At 44.1% G+C, this 25047-nt stretch overlaps 1 protein-coding gene and 1 pseudogene across 2 annotated transcripts; both read left to right on the forward strand.

Annotated features, from left to right (window-relative positions):
• Positions 1–5695: 5695 nt before the first annotated feature.
• Positions 5696–19027, forward strand: THEM4 (thioesterase superfamily member 4). Its single transcript, XM_081112859.1, has 6 exons — positions 5696–5866; positions 10481–10667; positions 11211–11385; positions 11989–12099; positions 14558–14682; positions 17084–19027. Exons 1-6 carry the CDS (start codon positions 5777–5779, stop codon positions 17158–17160), a joined length of 765 nt encoding a protein of 254 aa, XP_080968985.1. The 5' UTR covers positions 5696–5776; the 3' UTR covers positions 17161–19027.
• Positions 19028–23000: 3973 nt separating this feature from the next.
• LOC308534701 (male-enhanced antigen 1-like) lies at positions 23001–23543 on the forward strand (annotated as a pseudogene). The gene has a single exon. The product of its transcript is annotated as a male-enhanced antigen 1-like (transcript).
• The last annotated feature ends 1504 nt before the right edge of the window (positions 23544–25047 follow it).

Genomic DNA, 25047 nt, shown 5'->3' on the forward strand with positions numbered 1-25047 from the left:
GCCAGGCTCACGGCTGGCAAGCACAGCGGTCATGGCGGGGAGCAGGCCTAAGCCAGCAGACCGACATCCCTGAGGGGTCCCAGGCTGCCAGAGGGTGCAGGCCGGGCTGAGGGACACATCCTACCCCCACCCTCCCACCCCCCAGCCCAGTGCACGAATGTTGTGCTCCAGGCCTCTAGTTACTTTATATCAGTGCTGCTATGTTAGCTTTCATTTACATGTATAGAGGCAATTTTAAATGAGTACATTTTAAGACAAATTTGAAGTTCTTAAAAATAAGAGAAATAATCTAAAGGGAGAGAGAGAAAGAGTAGGAAGGAGAGTGACTTATAAGGAACAAAGAAGCTAAGTTAATGTAGGAAGCAAAATGTAATTGTGGTGGACAGGATTAGGAAGAAAGTTTAAAGACAACACTAAAACAAAAAAATTTTTTTTTAAAAAAAAGAGAAATGTGGTAGGAAACAGCCAGGAGGAAAATGAGGTGGCTCTTTGCCTCTGTAAGCCCCGCTCTGTTTTATTCCTGTCCCACATCCCCCATACAGAGACACCCTGTCCCAGTGCCCTTTGGCTTCTCTCTGAATTGTGCTAAAAGCCCATGAGAACCAGGTTCAATGGTCCTCTGATGCCCCCTGCAGGGTCCTCAAGGCAATTTGCTCTTTTTTTTCTCCCTTTTTTTTTTAAATTTGATTTACCAGACCATACTTAACCTTTGTATAGAAACCTGGGTCCAATAATGACTTAGAGCAGTGATGGCGAACCTTTTGAGCTCAGCGTGTCAGCATTTTGAAAAACCCTAACTTAACTCTGGTGCCGTGTCACATATAGAAATTTTTTAATATTTGCAACCATAGTAAAACAAAGATGTATATTTTTGATATTTATTTTATATATTTAAATGCCATTTAACAAAGAAAAATCAACCAAAAAAATGAGTTCGCGTGTCACCTCTGACATGCGTGTCATAGGTTCGCCATCACTGACTTAGAGCAACGACAGATTTCAACAAGTATGGTCCTGGGAATTACTTTCATATCAGGCTTTGGCATTCCCCATATTAATGAAATGAGAGATTTCATCATGATTTATAAAAGACTGCCTGTGTAGTTTGCTGTGATTTAGTCAAAATGCATGGACCTTGTTAAGAAGACCTGGCTTTGAATTCCTTTCCCATCACTTACTAGCTGTGTGGTCCAGGGAAAATTCATTAATCTCTAGTTAATCCTTGCCTGAGGATATCTTGCCGTTGATTTTTAGAGAGAGTGGAAGGGATGGGAAGAGACAGTGAAACATCAAAGTGAGAGAGACACATGGATTGGCTGCCTCCTGCACATCACCCTGGAGGTACGTGCCCTTGACTGGGTTCAAACCCAGAACCCTTCAGTCTTTGGGCCAACGTTCTATCCACTGAGCCAAAACGGCTAGGGCTGTTTCCTTGCATTTAAAAGGGAGCTATCGCCCTAAGCGGTTTGGCTCAGTGGATAGAGCTTCGTCCTGCGGACTGAAAGGTCCCAGGTTCGATTCTGGTCAAAGGCATGTACCTGGGTTGCGGGCACATCCCCAGTAGGAGGTGTGCAGGAGGCAGCTGATTGATGTTTCTCTCTCATCAGTGTTTCTTGCTCTCTATCCCTCTCCCTCTCTGTAAAAAACCAATAAAATAAAAAATAAAAAAGGGGAGCTATCAAGATAGATCTTATAGGGCTGCTATGAGAGTTAAATGAGATGCTATGGGTATATAAAGTGCTTCATTCAGCATCTAGTACCTGGTAGCTCCTCAGTAAGCTTTTATTGCTTTAGTCCAGTGGTTCTCAACCTTCTGGCCCTTTAAACATAGTTCCTCACGTTGTGACCCAACCATAAAATTATTTTCGTAGCTACTTCTTAACTGTAATGTTGCTACTGTTATGAATCGTAATGTAAATATCTGATATGCAAGATGGTCTTAGGTGACCCCTGTAAAAGGGTCGTTCGACCGCCAAAGTGGTCTCGACCCACAGGTTGAGAACCGCAGCTTTAGTTCAAAGAGAAAAGTGTATTGTTAAGAGCTCTACGTCCCTTGTGATACCAGAAGCCAACTCATAATAATAATCAGGTGTTACTCCGCCGCTAACAGTCCTTCAGTGCCTCCTCTCTTAAACCCTAAGCTCATTGGTATGGCTGGTCACAGTCTCTCAGGATACTGAAGGCCCTGCCTGCTTCCCCAGCCTCATTTCTCCCTACACCCCCTCCTCACAAATGCCCAAACCCCACAGAAACTACTGGTAATTCCATGAACTTGCCAAATGATCCCACACTCTCCTTTGGCATGAAAATCACTCTTAGATGCCCTGCCCCTGCATGTTCACTTCCGCCTCATCTGCTCCTGCTCACCCTCAAGGCTTAACTCAAACTTCACTTGCTCAGGGATTTAGCAACCCATACGAGAACAATTTCACTAGGAATCGATTGTAGCTTTCTTTTTCAAGTCTGTTAAGGCATTTGGATTAGTGGCTAATCCTAAATGGTTTTCTACAATAGTAAAGGCAGTATGGCCGACAGTAATGCCACAACTACAGAAGTGGATTTGTTTCTTGAGTCACATGTTGGTGCCTTAAAATCTGTATTGAACATTTATAAGTATTTATAAATGGTGCTGTTATTACTCATGGCATACCAAAGCAAAAATAAGCTTTCTTAAATTAGAATCCAGTAAAGAATGCTGCTTATCCGGTTCAGCTGACCCCACTCATTACCAGAATCTTCATCTAACAGCTTGGTCAGGTCCATCAATCCAGCTGCCTTTGCATTACAAATATGGGGATCCTTAACTCTGAGTTCAACAAAAGCAGTATTGAAAAAGAACAACCCAGCATTCTGTAATAAAACCAATATAGTAGAATCTTCTCAGGAATGCATCATAACATCCATAAAACTCTACATTTGATGGTGTAGGCACCACAACATATCACTTTCTCCATGCATTCCATCTATAAATAGAAATGATAATGGCTATTTCACACGATTATCCTAGTGATTAAGTGCAGATAAAAAGTGGGGACTTACCAGCATCTAGATGGTGTTTGAATCCAATGGAACTGATGAAATAACCTGGAGAGAAAAAGTTGAGGGGGGAGGGGGAGAAGGGCCCAACCTCCTTCTAAATGTTTCCCATTCATTTGTTCATTCACGAAGCATTTTCTGAGTGTCTATGGTCTGCCAGTTACCATGCTAGACACCAGGGATGCAGAGACATGGAGAAAGCTTATCGTCTCCTAAGGGATTCAGCACAAAAATATGTGCTTAATTACAAACGATGATAAGTGCTTTAAAGGAAAAATTCCAACTACTATGAGAGAAAATGGGACTGAGGACCAAATTCAGATGAAATAAAATATTGTATGTAAAGCAATTTAGCACAGAAGCAGACACATAGTAAACACTTTGGTCAAGGACAGTCCCACTAAGAAAGTGACAATTCTGCCGAGACCAAAGGATTAGTAGGAGTTAGTCAGGTTGGGAGTCAGGGGGAGATGGGAAGGGCATTTGCCAGCTGAGGAACAACACACAAGAAGGCCCTGGGGCTGCTAAGAGCCTAGGGTATTCCAGGACCTGAAAAGGGACCTGTGTGGCTAGAGCACGACAGTTAAGAAATTACAACAGCCTCTACCTGGCTCCCCAAGGTAGAAATCTCCTTACCATATGTGATTAAAATGACTTGAAGACCCACACACAACACTAGATACTAAATCAAGATGGTAATGATACAAATGAATTGTACCTGCCTGAAAATGAGACTGAAGTCTACGGGTTCTCTTCCCAACCTCCATTTTCAATCATCCTTCTCCTACTACACAAAGGAAAGGCAAATTCTTCATCCAGAATCTCACTTCAGGTTGCCAATACATTCTTCCTGAGGAAAAGTCCAATGACAACAAACCTGAGAGAGATTCACCAAGAAATATTAAATGAGGCAGCAACTTGTCATCATCCAGATTATGTATAAATGCAACTTGAAATGTATAAATTTAACCTAAAATTCAGAAGTAAAATGGTTATCAGAGAGATACCTATTAATATCATTATTTGAGTTTTAAAAAGACAGACTTTTTCTAATAGAAACTCCAATTTGGCTGACTGTTTTTCCAGTGAGGATTAATTTCGACAATTAATTCATATGGTGAGCATTTTCCAAAACTTGAATGAGCTAAATCTGCAGCCCCAACATTTTGATGAAAATAAATTGAAAGTGCATATTCATTATACAAGTCACAAAAGATGATGAACCTTATAACTACTTGAGTTTATGAGGAAAATCTTAGATATCAACTTTAATAAGTATAAGAATATAAAATTTTTCAAAATTATTTTAAGGTTATGCTAGCAAAAAACAGAATGTGGAGACCACTAGCTTACATGAAAAACTTAAGAGTATCTGCTACCTAGATGGGGTGGGTGGGGTGTGGAACAACGAGACATCAAGAGGAATCCCTAGATTTATAACCAGGAAATTTAAGTTTGAACGCCACTCAAAATTCTTGTATGTTCATGGTTCATTAAGGCACATCAAAACCAAATGGGGAAAAAAATGATAAAAATAAAATTGTAAAAGCATCCAGAGGAAGAAGGCAGATCATGTATAAAGATAAGAGCGACATCAGATTTATTACCAAAAAGAATGCAAGTGATAATATAGTAGAGGAATATCTTTAAAATACTGAAAGAAATAGTGTCAACACAGAATCCTATACTTAGCAATAATCTTTCAAAAGTGACAGCAAAATAATGACATATTCAAACACATGAAAGCTGAAAAGAATACATTACCACACTACAGACTACAAGAAGCCACAGAAAACTACACTGTAAGAAATATAAAGGAAGGCTCAGGCAGAAAAAAAATGAGCCCAGATGAACCCTGGCTGGGTGGTTCAGCTGGTTGGAGCGTCATCCCATACGTCATAAGGTTAAGTTCAACTCTGAGTCAGGGCACAAGCCAGTTTCTGGGGAGACCTTCTTTGTAAAGGACATAGAAGGCCAGGTAACTTCTAACTTCGTGATTCCTACTGAAAGAGAAGGTCCTGGCAATAGTAAAAGCGGATATACACTCTTTTTCGTTCTCACAACAAGCAAAAGAGGAAGCAGAGGCCAGGTGCCGCTCAAGTATCTGTACAAGGTGTTAAGGGGTGGAGGGGAAGTTTGAACTCAGGTTTGTCTCCAACGCCAGAGATAACACATCCTTCAGATGTTCCTACGATTTCGAGTTCTATTTGGTGAAGCCTGATTTCAGGACTTTTAGCTCCGCGGAAAGGTTTTAAGGGTGTGTGTGTGGGAGGGCTGGGGCGTGGAGAGGTGGACAAGGGCATTTTAAGCATACACTCTGCACCCAGAAAGCTCTCGGGAAGCCAATACCAGGGTCTTGCCCATGGCCGCCTGCGAGGAAACACTTGATTCCTGCAATGCACTGTGTGTGCTCCTACCCGTCCCAGGGCCTTCAGTCTTCTGCCGGAGGGCCCCCCGCTGGGGAACTAAACCGCGCTGAGCTGGGCGGCGCGGGAGCCGGAGGAAAGACGGCGACTCCTGCACTCGCAGCGCGCAGGCGCCAGGGGTCGCTGTGCCGCAGCGGCGGGGCGGGCCAATCCCGCCCCTCCCTCCGCTCCCGCCCCAGCGCCCCTCGCGAGCACGTGGTCTTGGCGCCAGGCTCCGCCCCCCTGTCACGGCATTAAGAGGAGCAGCGGGCGTGCCGCCGGGAGAGTCGGCGATCGCCGCGGGCCGGGCCGAGTCCCCGCGCGCCCTCGGAGCCATGCTGGGGCGCTGCGCCGCGCGCGCGCTCGGGGCCCTGCGCGGCCTGCGGGAAGGCGCACCGCCGGCGAGGAGCCCAGGACCCTCGCGGGTGAGTTCCCGGGGCGGAGAAGTGGGCGCTGTGGCGAGACGGTCCGTCCAGAAGGCGCTGTGAGCGGTGCATGTGTTATCTCAGCCAACTGATGGCAGAATCCAGGCCCAGAGGCATCCGCGTTCGCGGCCGCAGGACCTTTCAGCCCCGAGGTTGAAACCAGGAGTGACCGCGTAGGTAGGTGACGCCGTTTTGAAAGCGTGCAGGACATTTGACTCTGGTGTGTAAGTGAAGGACTTCCCCTGCCGCTGATACTAATAAGGGAAGGTTACGTTATTCAAACAAGGTCACGCCGCAAACACGTGGCAGGGTTGCGTCGGAGGCTGGCTCTTACCGTTACCCTGCTGCGCTCTCTCCCCTGGATTTAACCCTAATTTCCTCTGGCAGATAACCAGACCCTCTCTAAGCCAGTTTCCTCATAGGAGTTAAAGGAGATAATGCAAGCAAAGTGGTTCACGCGGGGCCTGGCGTTAATAATAAATAAATTATTGCCTTCTATCACTGTTCTTATACCACCAAGTTTTATTTCATTGGTGTAGTCAATATTCACTTAATTTGGAAGAATTGTGAAATTTCAAAATTAAAAAAATACATGTACTGCCCGGCCTGTGTGGCTCAATGGTTGAATGTTGACCTATGAACCAGGAGGTCACAGTTCAGTTCCTGGTCAGAGCACATGCCTGGGTTGCTGGCTCGATCCCCAGTGTGGGGTGTGCAGGAGGCAGCCGATCAATGATTTTCTCTCATTGATGTTTCTATCTCCTTCCTTCCTCTCTGAAATCAATAAAAAGTATATATACTTTTTAATATTCTGATGGTTTTATTAACAAGTACATAATACATATATTGCATACTGTATATAGTATATGAGGACTGTACAGTACAAATTTATGTTCACAGTTTGACATGACAAAATGTTATTACTGAATTCCCATTGGACTTCAGAGTAGAAACAGAGAAGGTACATTAAACATTCACATCTTTAGTAAGAAAGATTACCAAAATGTTTCAGTATTTGCAAGTATATTAATGCATGCTAAAAACCTTTACCCATTCAGTCTTATTAGCTTATAAAATATATTGCACTTTATTAAAAATTTCTGCATAGTTTATACAAGTATTAAAGTACTGTAAATGTAATGATCCTGCTATACTTGCAGGTATGGTTTAAGAGATGCTAAGCAGAAAGATTATTTTGACCCTCTAACACTAAGTACATATCAGCAAAAAAAAAAAAAAGTGCTAGTATTTGTAAAACTTAATATTGTAGCCCTCATTTAATGCATGGAAAATGGCTTTGCAAGTGTATTATTTCATAAGTGGATTTGCAATCATTTAGAAATTGTTAACCTTGACCAAGAAGAGAATGAATATATATATATATATTGCTTAAAATGTACTATGTGCTGTAATGAAGTGCTATATCGAGGAGGGAACCGCTCTGTATTGAGCAAGAACTGGAAGCTACTGTAGCTTTCTTTTAAAGAATGATAAAGTGCAGATTGTTAATCCTGTATCATCTTACACTTTAGAAAAGAAAATGTCCTGGGCTGATTTCACAACAAAGATAAATCCGTTTCCTTAATTCAGTGGTTCTCAACCTTCCTAATGCAGGATGGTTCTCATACAAATGAGGACTCCAAATCCTTGAAGTTTGATTGATCCAAAAGGCACTGTCCTGACTGGTCAGAATGGAGCCACTTTGATTGGTCAGTGAAGATGTTGATGGGAATATAGCTATATGGCTCCTACTGGATGGGGAAAGCCTCAGTCCTATGGGTTGAAATAGGATTCCAGGAGCTCCTTTATAAGGGCTGGTTCAGATGGCAGAGACAGTGCAGGCAGTTCAGTGCAAGCACGCTCTCACTTCCACCTGCACCACCGCACACTTTAGGAGGAAAGAGGGGGAGCTAATGGCCTGCTACTCAGAAAAGCCAAGGACTCAGAAGTCTTCTGGACTTGATTGGGCTCTGACATAAGGGAATGCATGACGGTGCACCTGCCTAGATAGAATCAGTGATCTCAAGACCATCTTGCATATGAATGAACAGGAACCAATCAATTACTTCTTAAGACCACTTTGAAATCTTACTAAAAGCAGTTCATTTTCCTGTGTCATTTCTACCTTCCTCTCCCATACTATGTGGCTAGGAAGCCCAACCTTTGACCTCTGTTATTCAAAATACATACATGTGATTGATTCTACCTGCTTCATTTTTGCAAGTCCAATAAAGCTGACTCAAACGACGTTTTTAAATCATAGCAGACTTTTTTTTCTTTTTCTGGCACCAATCCAATCGGGTAATCTATTTTTCCCCCAATACTCCTAGGATAGTTGGCCTGTGTTACCACACCTTTGGTAAAATTTCTAAAATCAGAGCATAGAATATTTCTTTATATCAATGAGACTCTTTGAAGAGATATGTCATATAATTTTTTTTCTTAGCCTTCAGAGAAGGAAAGCAGTGGGAGTCTTATTCAAACTGCTTATAGATAAAACGAGTAATTCTTTCCATATAACCTCAAGCATACATCTTTACACCATTGGCCATAGACTGGCCCCAAGTCCCATACCCAAACCTTTGCCTCTCAATCTTGTTTATCTTCTAGAAAAGAGATCCCACTCTTCTGTCCCAAATCACCTCTACTGGAAACCATGAGCTCACGTGCTTGTCTTCTTTAGTGAGTGTGGTACCACCTATCATGGGAATCTTGCTGTTCAGGGAACTGCTGGGGTGCCATTCCCATTTCCCATCATGAGTTCCCCTCTGGCTGGGAGTGCTTCAGGGGTGTACTCATTGGGTGGAAACGGGGCGGGAGTTGCTGGGGAGAAGCTTATATGTGGTTACTAGATGCTGAAACCCCAGGGAGCAAAGAAGCTGTGCTTAGAAAACAGTGCCACCTAAGTCCACGGTGGACTCCCAGCCTAGAGCAAGGCTACTTGGACAGGACAGGCAATTTTCTACCATTAACCCATTTGTTATATTTCTTAATTTATATAAGCCCTTCATTTCTTTAAGTCAAATAAGCAGAGCTCTTTTTATCCAGTTCTGACGAATGCACTCCAGGGGGCTGCGTTTGGGTATCGAGTTTGAGTTTTTCCCATAGCCGACACACACATTTACATATAAGACAAAAGGCAAATGAAAATATACCCACAAAGAAGAAAATTCAACTCCTGCAGACAACCAAACCAGAGAGTCTCACCAGAGGATGTGTCGGATTGCCCAACAGACATCCTCAACCCCAGAGTTAGACAACCCAACCAGAGACTGTCACCTAAGGGCGTCTTGGATTGCTAGCAGGCGTTTCTCAACCCGCCAACCAGCGGACCACTGGTGGTCCGTGAGGTCCGAAAGGTTGGCGACCGCTGCTCTAGACTCTAGATGTAAACAGCCAGACCAGGGATCATCACCTGATGATGGTTTAGATTGTCCCACGGGTGTTTCTCAACCCTCGAGAATTAAACATACGCTGTGCCCTGAATCTAACGTCCTGGAGGCTGTTCCTGCTTAACCAACCACAAGCTCAGTGCACACCAGGACTGAAATGACCTTTCCTACAACCCTATGCCCCAAATAGAAATACTAATTAAAGCAAGCACAGGGGCTGACCTACCCACCTCCCTGTGGAAGCACTGAATGAAACAAGTTCAGTAGGCCATTTCACTTCACTGTCGAGGCAGGCTAGGCAGCCATTCCAGTGGTCAGTACCCAGTTGGAGTACCTATAAAATAGATCCTCCATCCAGTTGAGACACAGGTGAATAAACCTTAGACAAGCTGCCACTGCCAACTGCTTCACCAGTGTCTATACCAGGCCATGAGGGAGTTCTTTTAAGAAAGAGTCCCATCTGGTCTGGCTGGTATGGCTCAGTGGTTGCATGTCGACCTGTGAACCAGGAGGTCATGGTTCAATTCCTGGTCTCCTGACTGGGTTTCTTAGGGCTTGATCCCCAGTAGGGGCGTGCAGGAGGCAGCTGATCAATGATTCTCTCTCATCATTGATGTTTCTATCTCTCTCTCTCTCCCTTCTCTGAAATCAATAAAAATATATTTGCAAAAGTATCAGTAATGACTGTAAGTGACAAAAAGAACTGCAAAAGGCATGGTTATAGATCTGATTATATGCAATTGATAAAGAAATTTGCTCTTCTCTGTAACATAATATTTTAAGATACCAAATAGAACCCCTCCTAGAACCCCCAATCTGAGATGAATACCTCTTCCCTGTGCTCTGGCTTCCTGTGCATACCCCACTGGTAGCACTTTTTAGATGGAAAAAGCTGTCTATCCTTCATTTATTTTTATTTCCAGTACCTGGCTCACCTGTGCTTGATTAAAGTTTGAAAAAAAGGGGGCGGGGGAGGACCCACAGACCTGGGCTTGATGCTGCCTCTTCCAGTAGCTAGTTGGGTGACATTGAGCAAATCATTTACTTTATCACAATCCCCATTTTTCCCAGGGAGGTTGGACCAGATAATCCTTGAAATTTGCTTCCATTCTGAAATGAATGCTTCTGTGAAGAGGAAAAGCAGCAAAATAGTCTTAAAAATAGGCGAATATGTTATGACATAGAATGCACCTCCCATTACTCTTCCTTCTTTTTTCTTCAGAGGTTGCTTTCTTCTGAGAAGGTCTCTGAGAAGGACCATTCTCTCCCCAAACCCTGCTGGAGCAAGGACATGAGGCTCCTCTTTGATCAGTTCATGAAGAAATGTGAAGATGGCTCCTGGATACATTTGCCTTCATATGAGGATATAGCATCTCAAAGGAGTCAAGACTTCCCAACCTTTATTCATGGTAGGAACAGCAATTCACCCATAAAGAATATTTAAATATTGTCCTGGCTGGTGTTGCTCAGTTGCTTAAGCATCCTCCCATGCACCAGAAGGTCATCGGTTTGATTCCTGGGCTGTGCAGGAGGCAGCTGATCAATGTTTTTCTCTCACATAAATATTTCTCAATATATATCTCCCCCCCCCGCCCCGCCTCTCTTTTCCTCCCTCTCTAAAATCAATAAAAACGTATTTTCAAAAAGAATATTTAAATATCAAATATAAAACTAAGAAGAGATTGAAGCACGAGTTACCACTTGAAAAGGGGAGGAGTGTAATGCTGGGGTTTCTATAGTCTCCAGTTTTACAGACCAGAAACCTCAATGAATTTTGCAGTTTGTGGGGAGGCATAAAGCCTTTTGCCTGGAATAAGACTGCCTCCCACTGGCATCCTCCTCACCATTAGCAGGAGTGAACAAAAGACCCCAGAGAGCCTCCACCCTCCCACAGCCCAGCACGTCTCTGTGATGGCATCTTTCTCATACGTGTTTCTCATGTGCCCATCCAGCTTATTTCCCCACAGCCTCCGAGCAGATAAACAAAGAAAAGCTGTCACAGGGCCGGCTCTTCACCAGAAGCTTTGAGGACGGCCTGGGCTTTGAGTATGTGATGTTCTATAATGACGCTGAGAAAAGGATAGTTTGTGTGTTTCAAGGAGGCCCCCACCTGCAGGGAATGCCTGGGTAAGAGTGCCGGCCTGGAAATGGGGTCTAGAGGGGTGTGATTCACACACACTGCCCCTGTGTGTTCAGGGACTAGACTGAAGGCATGAAAATGGTGATGGAGAGACATTTGTTGACATGGAAAGATGTTTGTAATAAGTCACAAAAGCATAGGAGACATAAGGCAACAGTATGATTTGAGAGAGTATCATTGGCATGTTAACAGTGGCTTTGTCGCTAGAGGGCCTCATAACTTTTTATTTATTTTTCATTTTCTTTTGTTTACCTACATTTCCTAAATTTTTACACAATGATGTGTAGCGTTAGTTAAATGCAAACAGCAATTTTCTAAATTATATTTTAACGTTTTGCTTGCTTGTGATCTGATTACCTGGTGTATTATAAGTACTACACCATTATGGTATGAACACAGGAAAGTTGGGGACATGGATATTTGACATTCAGTACACTGAGCATGGACAAAGTGGACCTTTCTTAAGCAAATTATGTGGAGATGCTTGGATAATCTCCCCCCCTCCAACCCCCCCCCCCCCCCCCCGGCTAAGGGACTCTCTCTTTTCAGACTTTTTTGAAACACTTCTCTTTTCCTCTTATTATAACTAGATTTTTCCACGGAGGTGCCATTGCAACCATGATTGATGCTACTGTTGGTATGAATGCGATTGTATCTGGGGGGATCGTCATGACTGCCAATCTCAACATCAATTTTAAAAGGTAAATTCATGGGTATTCTCACTACTTAGGTGTCATAGGTCAGGTTTACCAGCAACAGAGCCCGAGACAAAGATGTATGTGCAAATAATTATTAAGGCGGTGCTCCCAGAAGCAAGCTAGCAAGACAGTGGGAGACACAGGACGGGGAAGAGGAAGATGCCAACCAAGGTTGAGCTCACGGTCCCAAAAAGGGGAGCAGCTGCCTGATCACACATGGAACTTTGGAGTGAAACATGTGCCTCAGAATTGCCCCTACCTCAGGCAAGGGAACTAGAGACTTCACATCTCACACGTCAATCACAGGCTAAGTCATAGGGAAATCCTACCTGGGGACCATAAATTCCCAGGCATGTCTCATCATGAGCAGTAAATGAATCAATCCATGTAAACTCCCAGCACAGTATCTGGCCGCATAGTAGGTACTCAGTAAATGTTAGCGGCTTATTATTATTATTATTATTATTATTATTATTCACATTGTTGTTATCATTACTTTTACTTCTAGCAACAAGGCATATCTGTGCCAGGGCAAGGAATAGCTACAAAGATCCCTGATTCCTATCCATGGAGAATAGTGCTAAAGATCAGAAAAATATTAGTCGTTCCACCTGTGCCATGTTGAGCGGGATGACCTCACTGCTATAGATCGCTTTGGGTACTGTGGACCTCTTCAAATTATGAAGTCTTTCAACCCATAAACATGGGATATCTTTCCATTTATTTGTATTTTTAATTTCTTTCAGCATTGTTTTGCAATTTTCAGTTTTTGTGAATCAGCAAGAAACAATGAGTAACATATCCCTTAGATCCTCAGGGACTTAAGGTATGATAATCAGATACACAATCTAACAGAACTGTGTATGAGGTGTTTAAAGAAATAAAAGATGAAATCACAAAAAGAGAATTTGCAAGTTTTTGGCCTCCTTAGTTAAGTTGATTCCTAAGTATGTTAGTTTTGATGCTATTATAAATGAAATCGATTGTTTAAATTCCCTTTTCAGATTCTTCATTGTTAATGTATAGAAATGCAGCTGATTTTTGTGTGTTGATTTTATATCCTGCAACTTTGCTGAATTCATTTATTAGTTCTAACAGTTTTTTGTGGAATCTTTGGGGTTTTCTACATACTAGATCATGTCATCTGTGAACTGAGATAATGTACTTCTTCCTTTTCAATTTGGATGCCTTTTTTCCTTGCCTAATTGCTCTGGCTGGGACTTACAGTACAATGTTGAATAGAAATAGCAAAAGTGGGCATACTTATCTTTTTCCTCATCTTAGACGGAAAAGCATTCAGTGTTTTACCATTGAGTGTGGTGATGTTAGCTGTGGGCTTTTCATATATAGCCTTTAGTATGTTAATTTAATTCCTCATGCTTAGCACATTAAGATAAACTTATTAAGATAAATAGACAAAGCAGCTAATGATTAGTGGTGGCTAGCAGCTACAAGATCAATATCTCAGCATTTCTGTAACCCATCCATGGCATATTGGTTGGGAAGCTCTGGATTAGGCTTTTTCATGCAACATGGCAGACAAGAAATTTCAAAGGACATTTTCCTTTCCTAACAATTAGATCCTGTGTCAAATTCACAAGGAAACAAACCATCATAAGTGAGAATCAGCAAGAAACAATGAGTAACATATTTAGATCCTCAGGGACTTAAGGTATGATAAGCAGAAACACAATGTCACAGAACTGTGTATGAGGTGTTTAAAGAAATAAAAGATGAAATCACAAGAAGAGAATGCAACAAGAAATTATAAAATTATTAAGCAGATTTGCCACAGAAATTAAAATTTTTAGAAATGAAAATGTAGTTGTTTAAAAACAAGCACCCCCTCAGCTGATAGGTTAAAGGGCTATTTAAACACATCTGAAAGTGAACAGAAATATAGAACTGAAGAAATTACCCTGAATCCAGCACAAAGAAAAAAAAAGAGATGGAAAATATAAAATAGAGGTTAAGCTATAGAGGACAGATGAAAATGTATAATGTGATCTATTCAGAGTCCTTGAAGAAGAGTGGAGAGAATGGAAGGGATCCAGTATTTGGAGAGAGAATGGATGAACATAGTCTCAAACTAAAGAAAGTCATGAGCCCACAGACACAGAAAGCACAACATATATCAAGCAAAATGAATAAAAATAAATTCATATCTAGATATATTACAGAGAAATTAAAGAAGATGAAGGCAAAGAAATCTTTAAAAACAAGAGATACACGGGTATCCATAACAGAGCAGTCTTGCTTCTTAGAAGCAAGAGGGCACCATTGCACTGGCAGTAAGCTCATCGGTAGCAATAGCGGAAGTCAGAAGACCGACCTCTTTAAGGAATGTTTATCTAGGATGGTCACACCACTGACATCAGGTGTCATACACTTGATCATCTCTGAATGTCACAAAAATCTGATAAAAACGGATTTTTTCCCCTTTTTTTTCTTTTTTCTACAGACCTATTCCCCTTTGTTCTATTGTTTTGATAAATAGCCAACTTGATAAAATTGAAGGAAGGAAACTGCTTGTGTCCTGTAATGTTCAGAGCGCTGATGAGAAGATCCTATACACAGAGGCAACAAGTAAGGAGCTGCCACTCCCTTTTTTTGGTTTAGTTTGGTTTGGTTTGGGTACTTTTCCTTTGGGGGGTTTGTTTGTGAGGGTTTTTTTTCTGGGTCTATTTTTGGTTTTTTGTTGATTGTTGGTTTGGTTTTGTTTTTTTGCTTTGGTTTTATAAGCCATACATGCCCAGAAAATTTTAATTTCCTATCATTCAAAGAATAAGTTAAAGGTATTCCATACACATGCGAGGAGGGAGCGATTTGCCAACATTTATCAAAATTACAGCATCATATATATATATACCCTTTGACCCATTTCCAGGACTTAATCCCACAAGTGTACTAACTTGTGCAAAATTACAATGTATGCGGTTGCTCTGGGGTTCCAGTAATTGTGTGGTTTATGCAGCGTTATTTGGGATAACACAAGATTTGGCAAAACACAGATCTCCATAGATAGGGACTGATTAAAAAGATAACAGGTCATCCATAAACTGTATTGTGTGTGCCATAAAAAGGTACTGTGGGCCCTGGCTGGGTGGCTCAGTTGGATGGAGTGTCCTCCCGAGCACCAGAAGGTTTTCTTATTTTACATGAGAGAGGAAATCGCAACATATTACTAGTGTCTTAGAGATGCAGGTCTCTTCCTTCTGGGATCTCCATAGCAGTCTGTTAGAGATGCTCCCCAACCGCATCCGGGGCACAGCGCAACTCCCCGCTCCCACCTTTGCAGGTGGCGGACCCTTGAAGCCTCACTTTTACTCACCTCAGATTTAGACAAATTAATTTAGATATCCGGTGCTTTTTGTTTGTTTATATTTTTTCTTGTAAGGAATCCCAGATGCAGAGGTTTGGAAATATATATTTCTCCTTTAGGATACACAGTCATCATTGGTACATGAATGATCATCTCATTTATTCATTCACTAATGTATCTGTTTTTTAATTGAATAAGAAACACCCTGGAACCTATCATCAAACAAGAACCAGAATCTTAATAGTTTATCCCTGCCCAATTACTTTTCCTCATCTCATTCTCCTGCATTTCCTCCAGAAGTAACTCTGGTCTAGAATTTTGGGGGTTTTATTCCTTTGTACCTTATTATTTTTTTAAAATCAAGACTATAGGTGTACCTAAGGAATATATTGTTTAGTGTTTGCTTTTGAACTTGGTAGGAAAATTTTGTGCTGCATGTGCTTGTTTGGGATTTAATTTTTTGTCACTCAGCTTCATGGTCCTGAGGTTGACCCATGATGCTGGCTATGTGGTTTGCCCGTTTTTACTGCTGTATAGTATCCCACTGTCTCACAATGGATTTATCTCCTTCTGATGGTGGGCCTCTGACTATTATGAATGGGGCTGCTACAAACATTCTTGGTCATGTCTGCTGGTGGTGTGCATGGGCCGGCTCTTGGCATGAACTGAGGAGTAGTATTTCTGGGTTGTGGAGTATGAGAGTGTTCAGTTCTACAGGGGAATGTCAGATTGTTTTCTAAAGTGGTGCCAGTTTACACACCCACCAGCAATATATGAGATTCTGTTGATCCCCATCTTCTCTAGCAGTTGGTAAAATCAGACTTCTGGATTTTTGCCAATCAAATGGTTATAAAATTGTATCTTAGTGTGATTTTGATTTGTATTTCTTTGATCACATATGGAGTTGAGCATCTCTTCATATATTTATTGACCATATTTGTTTCCCATTCTGTGGCATTCCTATTTGTTCAGCCTCTTTTATTGTGTTTCTTTTTCTCATTTTTTCTGGTTTATGTTTATTATGTTATACTAAACTAATCTTTTTATTGAATACATAAACTGCATATATTTCCTTTTAGTATGTAAGTTGTCTTATTTTCTTTAAGGAGTATTTTTTCTGAACAAGAGTTTTTCATGTTAATATAGTCACCTTTATTAACTTTTTTCCTTGATGGTTAATGCTTTTTGTGTCTTGGTTAAGAAATTCATTTACCCCCTAAGCATCAGCTATTTGCAGGAATGATGGATGAAAGAAGCAGGAGGAAGACCATGAATAATTTGAATCCGTAATCAATTTAAAAACTCCATTCCAGGCTGTGGTTTATACTTCCTATCTTACGAAATCTTTCAGTATCCTAAAGGTACCAGATGGCCCGGTTGTAATAGTACTTCCTTTCACTTCCCTGACTCTCTGTAATGAAAGTGGTAATGAACCATGAAATGACCAAGTGGTAGAGGATCTGGTTACCTAGGGAAGATAATACAGTATTGATATCATCAAAAGTTGATTCATAATTTTGCTGAAAAATGAGAGATAGACTGAAGGTACAAATATGAATCTAAATGCCTTTCTTTGAATACATATTTCTACTTAGAGAAGTCTCATGAGGTTGAAGTCAGTTGACTTATAATCATCTTCTGGTTTTTTGTTGTTTGTTCATTTAGGCTTATTTATAAAGCTGAATCCTGAAAAAGAGTTTCACATAAAAGAGCTTGTGTTGAATTCTGCTCCACCTGCTTAAGGCTCTCTGTCCTTCACAAGAGACTGTGTTCCCCAGTCCTGCTCTGCTCGCCCACTGTGAGCCCCTATACGGTGACGCCTGCTGACACTGCCTTTATGAACAGTCTTCTGAACGCAACTCCAGGAGCTCCGTTTCCACCTTCTACATTTCCTAACACAGAAGCACTTCCTATGAGAGTATCAGCAATGTTAGAATTGCTGTGGCCTTAGAATAAGTGGCTTTCCTGCAATTTGAACGGACTCCTTAAGGTGATGTCTGTAAACTTGAAAATTCCAGAAAACCAAATGAAGGAGCAAATATGTGCATGCATATTTGCATGTGTGTCTAATGTGTGCATGCATGCATTCATGATTTGTAAATTCCAAAGCTAATCTTGTTGTATCTAAAATCTTTTTGAGCCTGGCCGGCGTGGTTGAGTGTCGAACTATGAACCAGGAGTCATAGTTCGAATCCCGATCAGGGCACATGTCCGGGTTGCAGGTTTGATCCCCAGTGTGGGGCGTTCAGGAGGCAGCCGATCAATGATTCTCTCTCATCACTGATGTTTCTATTTCCCTCTCCCTTCCTCTTCGAAATCAATAAAAATATATTTAAAAAATAAGAATAAAATCTTTTTTACTATAGTAGGAAACACAACTAGCTCCTATAGGAATAGATTCCTCAGTGTGGTTCTCTTGGATTCTAGGGATAACACCACTGTGCCATCTTTAACACGGGCAGTGCAGTTGTGTCTTCCCAACGGCATAGTTTCTCATCACTGGAAGGGACCTGGTTTTGTTTCCTGTGTGTCTTAATCTATTCAGCTGCTATAACAAAATACCACAGACTGGGGAACTTATAAACAACAGAAATTTAATGCTCATGGTTCTGGAGGCTGGAAAGTCCAAGATCAAAGCGTCAGCATGGCCACCTTCTGCTGGGGGCTTGCTTCCAGCTTCATAGCTGGCACCTTCTCACTGTGTCCTCACATGGAGGAAGGGGTGGGGCTGGGATCTCTCTGGATCCTCTTTTATAAGGGCACTAATCCCATTCATGAGGGCTCCATCCTCATTAGTTAAGAATCTCCCAAAGTCCCCACCTATTAGCACCATCACATTGGACATTAGGGTTTCAACATGAGAATTTGGGGGCGGCACAAACATTCAGACCATAGCATTAGGGCTGCCATAACAAAGTACTACTAACTGGATGCTTCAAACAACAGAAACTCATGGTCTCACAATTGTGGAGACCAGAAGTCCAAAACCAAGGCGTCATCGAGGCCATGCTCTGAAGGCACCAGGAAGGAACTATTCTGAGCCTCTCGCCCAACTGCTGGTAGCCTCAGGCCTCCCTTGGCTTGTTGACACAGCGTGCCTCATCTTATGGTGTTTCGCGCTATTTCGCTTTACAGATACGTTTTTACTCACTGAAGATTTATGACAATCCTGTTTCGAGCAATTCTCAGGCACCATTTTCTAACAGCATTTACTCAGCATTAGTCTCTGTCACTTTTTTTTTTTTTAATCCACACCTGAGGATATTTTTTCCCATTGATTGTTTTAGAGAGAATGGAGGGGACGAAGGAGAGGAGAGAGAGAGAGAGACATCGCTGTGAAAGAGACACATCAATCCGTTGCCTCCTGCACACGCCCCAACTGGGGCCAGGGATTGCACCTGCAACCTTTTGTTCCAAGGGCCGACACTCTAACCACTGAGCAAAACTTGCCAGGGCTCTGTGTCACATTTTGATAATTCCCACACCATTTCAAAATTTTCCTTATTATATTTTATAGCAATCTTTGTGTTACTATTGTAATTGCTTTAGGGTGCTGTGAACTCTAGCTATAGAAGATGGTGAGCCTAATAAATGTGTGTTCTGACTGCTCCACTGACTGGCCATTCCCCCATCTCTCTCCCTCTCCTCAGGTCTCCCTATTCCATGAGACAGCAATATCAAAATTATGCCAATTAATAACCCTACAGTGGCCTTGAAGTGTTCAAATGAAAGGGAGAGTCATGTCTCTTTAAATCAAAAAGTAGAAATTATTGAGGTTAGTGAGGAAAGCATGTTGAAAGCCAAGATACACTGAAAGCCTGTACCAAACAGCCATGTTGTGAAATCAGAGGAAGTTTTTGAAGGAAATTAAAAGTGCTGCTCCAGTGAACACATGAATGATGAGAAAGCAAAATAGCCTATCGCTGATGTGGAGAAAGTTGTAGTGGTCTGGGCAGAAGATCAGACTGAGGGTTGTGTGGGCCCACACTCGGTGTCTACTCCTTTGCAGACCCTCGTAACCAGGTGGTGAGGGCTGTTCCCTCCCACTGTGTTCCAGGTGCCCACCCACACCTGCCAAGGTGCCTGCAGGCCAAGCCTTCAGCCGCAACATTCCCTTAGTCAAAACCTAATAAAAAAACACACAAACCTAATCCAGAACAAGGCCCCCTGCAACAAGAGTCCCAAGAGCATAAGAGCAACCAAGAAAGTGAGTTCCTTTGTTCAGGGCAGCGGTTCTCAACCTGCGGGTTGCCACCCTTTGGGGGTCAAACGTCCCTTTCACAGGGGTCGCCTAAGACCATCAGAAAACACATATAATTACATATTTTTGTGATTAATCACTATGCTTTAATTATGTTCAATTTGTAACAATGAAACTGGGGGTCACCACAACATGAGGAACTGTATTAAAGGGTCCCGGCATTAGAAAGGTTGAGAATCACTGGTTTAGGGGATTAAATGGTCCAAATTTCACACCCTTGCAGTGGCTGTACCCATTCTGGCCAATGACCAATTCCAAGCTGTGACAGACAAGGACCTTCCTGGGGTCACCCCAACATTACTGGGCATGTGTAATGTTGGACACTCCCTGTCTGTCCCTTCTCCCAGTGATCTGCAGGGAATAGATCGGTGGCTCCCTGGGGAGTGGAAAGCTTTAGCTTCCTGGTGAAGCTGTCCAAATGACATGTCTATAATAATTGGCCCTTCCCTTTGCTCCTTTCCTGTTATTAATAACTGGGTTAATTACAATGGTATCACATTGTTTCTGAGTATGTATATCCACACCAGGGTATGACTGTGGAGTGTGTCTGTGAGTATGCGATTGTGTGTGAATGCATATATGAGTGTGTGTGGCCATGCATGGTATATTTGTGAGTGTATGCATTGCACACGCCCGTGTGTGCACACGTGCACCTGTGCATGCATTATAAGAACCAGGTAACTCTGGAGCTGCACCTGCAAGAGGTGGGGAGCAGGGAAGCAAGTCACTGGCATCCTCAGTGTCCGGGATCCAGGCCAGCTCAGCCTAACAGAAGGCACCGGGAGGGAGCAAGACTTTCTCTGCACCAAGGAACTCTACACCTGAGCAGCTACACCCTGTTCTTTGCTGACAGGGCCACCAACGCACAGTGGTGATGCCATGTGCCCAGTGCCCAGCCGTGGACAGAAGACCTTACCTCCAAGGAGGCCACATCTCCCAGACTCCCCTGCCCAGCTAAAGGCCAGCAGCCAGAGCCTCAGGGAGGAAATCCCCCCCCCCGCCCCCCCCGCCTGTGGGTTCATGGACAGAGCCTAAGGCAGAGCCCCAGAGCCAGATACCCCTGAACAGCTCGGCTTCCAAGAAGGAATCCATGGCCAAGTAGTTTAGTAGGAAACTTAATCTTGCCATGCCGCTCACAGAATGGAATGCTAAAACTGCCCTCATTCCCCAGAGGTATGAAGACAGAGTCCTACCAGCTCCCAGGGAGGAAGAACTGGTTTTTCACATGCTAACCATTCCGGCCTGTGCTCTGGGAACTCTTGCGAAAGATAAGAAGGATTTTGAAAGAAAGGGGATCCCTCCACCCCATCTCAGTGGAGGTCTGAGGATTGTCTAGAGAGCCAGGAAGTGAAAAGTAGGGTGACTCTAGGGCAGGTAGCAGGGAAGTTTGCCCCCAAAAGGAGAGGGCACCTTGCTTCGGAAGCACAGAGGGGGGCTGGAGGTAGAAGAGCCCTGAGTGGCTCCTCTGTGTGGAACAAGGTTCAGAAACTCCTCCAGGAGCCACCTGGGAGCTAAGCCATCACCTAGCAAGCATCTCCCTCCACCTGCTCCTAAGACCTGGTGGTGGTGCTCCCGGGGCCTGATGAGGACTTGCCTTCACAGGCCCTCACCGCACCTACTCCTCCTGTGACTCAGCAGCAAGACTGATGCACCATCAGGGCCACAGGACCTAGGCCTGTACCCATCTGATTATCTTATGTGGACATATGCTCCACTCCCAGGATGCCCATGGCCCCAAGGAAAGGGAACAAGGGTCTCCTTTCTAGGAAGGCTCGTGAGCTTGCTCCTTGACCTTGTTTACAATTAGTAACACCTGGTTTCAGAGTTCTCAGGGGATAAAGGGGCTCAGGATATCATGGGAGCAGGTGGTCATCATTTCATATGCTTTTAAAATGATTTGACCTAACTTTCTACTCCAAGCTGGTAAAGCAGGTGTGCCATTGGCACCATGTGGCCATCTCATTGGTCTGGAGAAACTACCTCTCAAGTGATTATCTGGGTTGAAGACAAGGGGATTTCAGGTCTGGCTTGGGCCTATGAGCCCCACCCTGAGTGTGTAAACACACACACACACACACACACACACACACCCTTCAGCATTTGTTACTTTCTGAGCTTAGAGGTCTTGCCTCTGCCTCTTAGTGTTTCACAAATAGGAACTCAGTTCCAGTTGAGCTGTGGTAGGGGCTCTCCCATTTCCAGGGGAGCTCAGGGTCCCCTTGGTCCTGGCACATTCTCTGCCCCTATATCAGCCATGGGCAAACTACGGCCCGCAGGCCGGATCCGGCCCGTTTGAAATGAATAAAACTAAAAAAAAAAAAAGACCATACCCTTTTATGTAATAATGTTTACTTTGAATGTATATTAGTTCACACAAACACTCCATCCATGCTTTTGTTCCGGCCCTCCGGTCCAGTTTAAGAACCCATTGTGGCCCTCGAGTCAAAAAGTTTGCCCACTCCTGCCCTATACTCTGCTGGGACCCCCTCCATTAGCCCAGTGATCGATCACACCAGCTTATCAGCCCTGCCCTCTCAGGTGGGTACCCGCCCAGCCACCGGGCCCTCTGGGCAGAGCCCTTAGCAACCACATTCTTACCTCCATCCTGTGCCCCAGGCTTGGTGAAGACAGCCTCTTCCCTATGTGGGCTACCCTGAATCTGTGCTTCCGCCCTTCCCCAAGCTTCCCCATTAACACTTTCCACCCACGACCAAGACCCAAAATCTTAAAAACTGGATGAAGCAAAAACCCTGAGGCAGCCCTGGTTTACGTGGCTCAGTTGGTTGGACGTTCATCCAGTACACCAAAAGGTTGCGGATTCGATTCCTGGTCAGGGCACATACCCAGGTTGCGGGTTTGATCCCCGATTGGGGTGCATAATATCGCAGCAAGAGAAGCCCCCAAACTCACCAGTTCCCTCTACTCAGGCACCAAGAGAGGGAGATCCCCCTGGGATGTGTGATTTGCGAAGAAAGTCTGGTCGTGCAAGGGTGATGACGCAGCTCCCACGTGGCTCTGAGGCAAGGAAACAGAATCCCCTCTCCCAGCTGCAGCTACTGACTCTCGGAAGAACAGCCCTTGTAACACCCCTGGGCAACCTTTCTGGGATCAGCTCCCAGCCTCAGGGGCCCCTGTGGAGCCCCTCCCCTCCCCATTCTCTTTTCCTCGGACCCCTCTTCAGTCCATCTGCCCTTTCTATGATCCCCCTTTCTCTCCTGTCTCTTCCTTGAGTCCCATCTTGCAAATCAAGAGTCACACACAGCTGCCCCGCCGGAAGTGAAGGTGTGGGTTCGAACGCGGCTCTGAGCGGCCCCTGCCCGGATGGCAGCAGTAGTTCTAAGGGGAAACACATGGGCCCTGAGTGTATCTTCCCCAATCAAACCAAGGAACTGGGGCTGCACCAGGGCCCTGCAGAAGGCACTGTGGGTTGGAACAGTGAGGAGCCTGAGAAGAGCAGGAGAAAAATGGGGCAGGCCCAGCTGGCGACTCCTCCCAGTCCCTGAACCGCGATCCTGAACTGGCACCGGTGGGGGATGGAGAAGATGTAGTTGCCAATATCCAGGATCCGATCCAGGCCCTGGGATTCATTTGCCAGAACCACCATTAGAGAGTGAGGATGAAGATGAGGGAGAGCTATAGTGTTGAGCAAGCACAGCCCTATTCCCACGGAGCCAGAACAGGTAGAACTGGTGAAAAGGACATTGGCTGGAGTAAGAAGGATGACTCTAGGGCAGGTAGCAGGGAAATTTGCCCCAAAAGGGGTTCCTGCCTGGGCTCGGAGATATCAGATGCCCAGTGGGAACACGTGGTAGCGAAGGCTCTCCAAGCCCGCAGGCATCCCCTACCTGGAAGGAACCAGCTTGAGAGCTGCCTTATCTCCCTGCATTCCACACTGGAGCCAGCACAGGACTAAGCTCTTGTCCCTTTCCACATCCAGGTAAATCCGACTTCTTCTCAGAGACCCACTGTATTCAGTTTTGTGCATATGGGGACATAGGCCCAAGCCCAACCCACCATGGCAGTATCACTCTAGAGCAGTGGTCCTCAACCTTGGCTGCACATTAGAATCACCTGGGAATCTTTTTAAAATCCTGATTTCTGGGCCTCATCCTCCGGAAATTCTGTTTCTTTGTTATGGAGTGGGGCCACAACATTAGTAATATATATATATATATATATATATATATATATATATATATATATATATCACACATAGAGGCTGGCAGAGGGGAGGAAGGAATACTCAGTACTGGGGGCGGGGGGCGGGGGGCGGGGGGCAGGGGCCTGCAATGAACCAGAGGGCCCAGGGCGTCAGCTCCAACCAGCGGCTGCCGCCACACAGGAATGAAGATGCACCCTTGCCAGACCTTTCCACTTATCAGGAGATCTTTGACCTTCTACTCTGTATGAAACTCTCTGTTTTTAAATGTTGATGACTAATGCACATATTTTTGGTTAGGCCCAGAACCCAAATCTATCAAAAAACTGGTTCCTCCCCTAGCCAGTTTTGCTCAGTGGATAGAGCATTGGCCCTCAGACGGAAGGTTACTGGGTTTGATTCTGGTCAAGGGCATGCACCTGGGTTGCAGGTTCTGCTCCCTGGCCCTGGTCCAGACGTGAGTGAGCGGTAACCAATTGATGTCTATCTTTCACAGTGACGTTTTCCTCTCTTTTCCTCTGTGTCTCTCTTCCTCCCTTCCATTATCTCTAAAAATCAATGGGAAAATATCCTTGGGCAAGGAACAAGAAAAACCTGGTTCCTCCAGTCCTTAACAAAGTTTCATCAGAGGCTCATACGAGGTGAGTGAAATCTATCCTAGTCTTCTAGGGACAAAACCTTTAAATGTCCACATTATATCAGTTTAGCCTTTCAGATACCAAAATATCATCATCATTATTATCATTCCACCTTTGCACAGTTCTAATCTGTAGAATTTGCTTTATTCTAGTGAAGTAGAAACTGGCAGTTTTAACTCAAAAAAGAAGCACCACCAAAAAAGTCCACAGCCTTGCAGATGCTGGCTGAGCACTCCTCCCCCCTCCTCCACTCCAAGCCGCCTCATTTCCAAGTGTAGCAATGGCAAAGCTTCCACGGCCCTGCTCCCCCCCCCCGCCCCCCCCCCCCCAGCATGTCTGCTGCCACCATCCCCTCCCTGGGGTTCCCAAAGCACAGAGGGGCCTTGCTAAGCTGCTTCCTCCCACATGGTTTTTTGTCCTCGCCTCCACCCCACCTATCCCTGCCAGGACCAGCAGGTGGAGGCTTTCCTTGTCTGGGATAAAATGGGGTGGCTAAGGCCTGTGCATTGGTTTTCTGAGTCCCAGACTGATCACAGAGCTTCTGGCACACAGGCCATGTAAACGCACCCTC

Source organism: Myotis nattereri, assembly GCF_964212035.1.
Source record: "Myotis nattereri genome assembly, chromosome: 18".
NCBI lineage: Eukaryota > Metazoa > Chordata > Mammalia > Chiroptera > Vespertilionidae > Myotis > Myotis nattereri.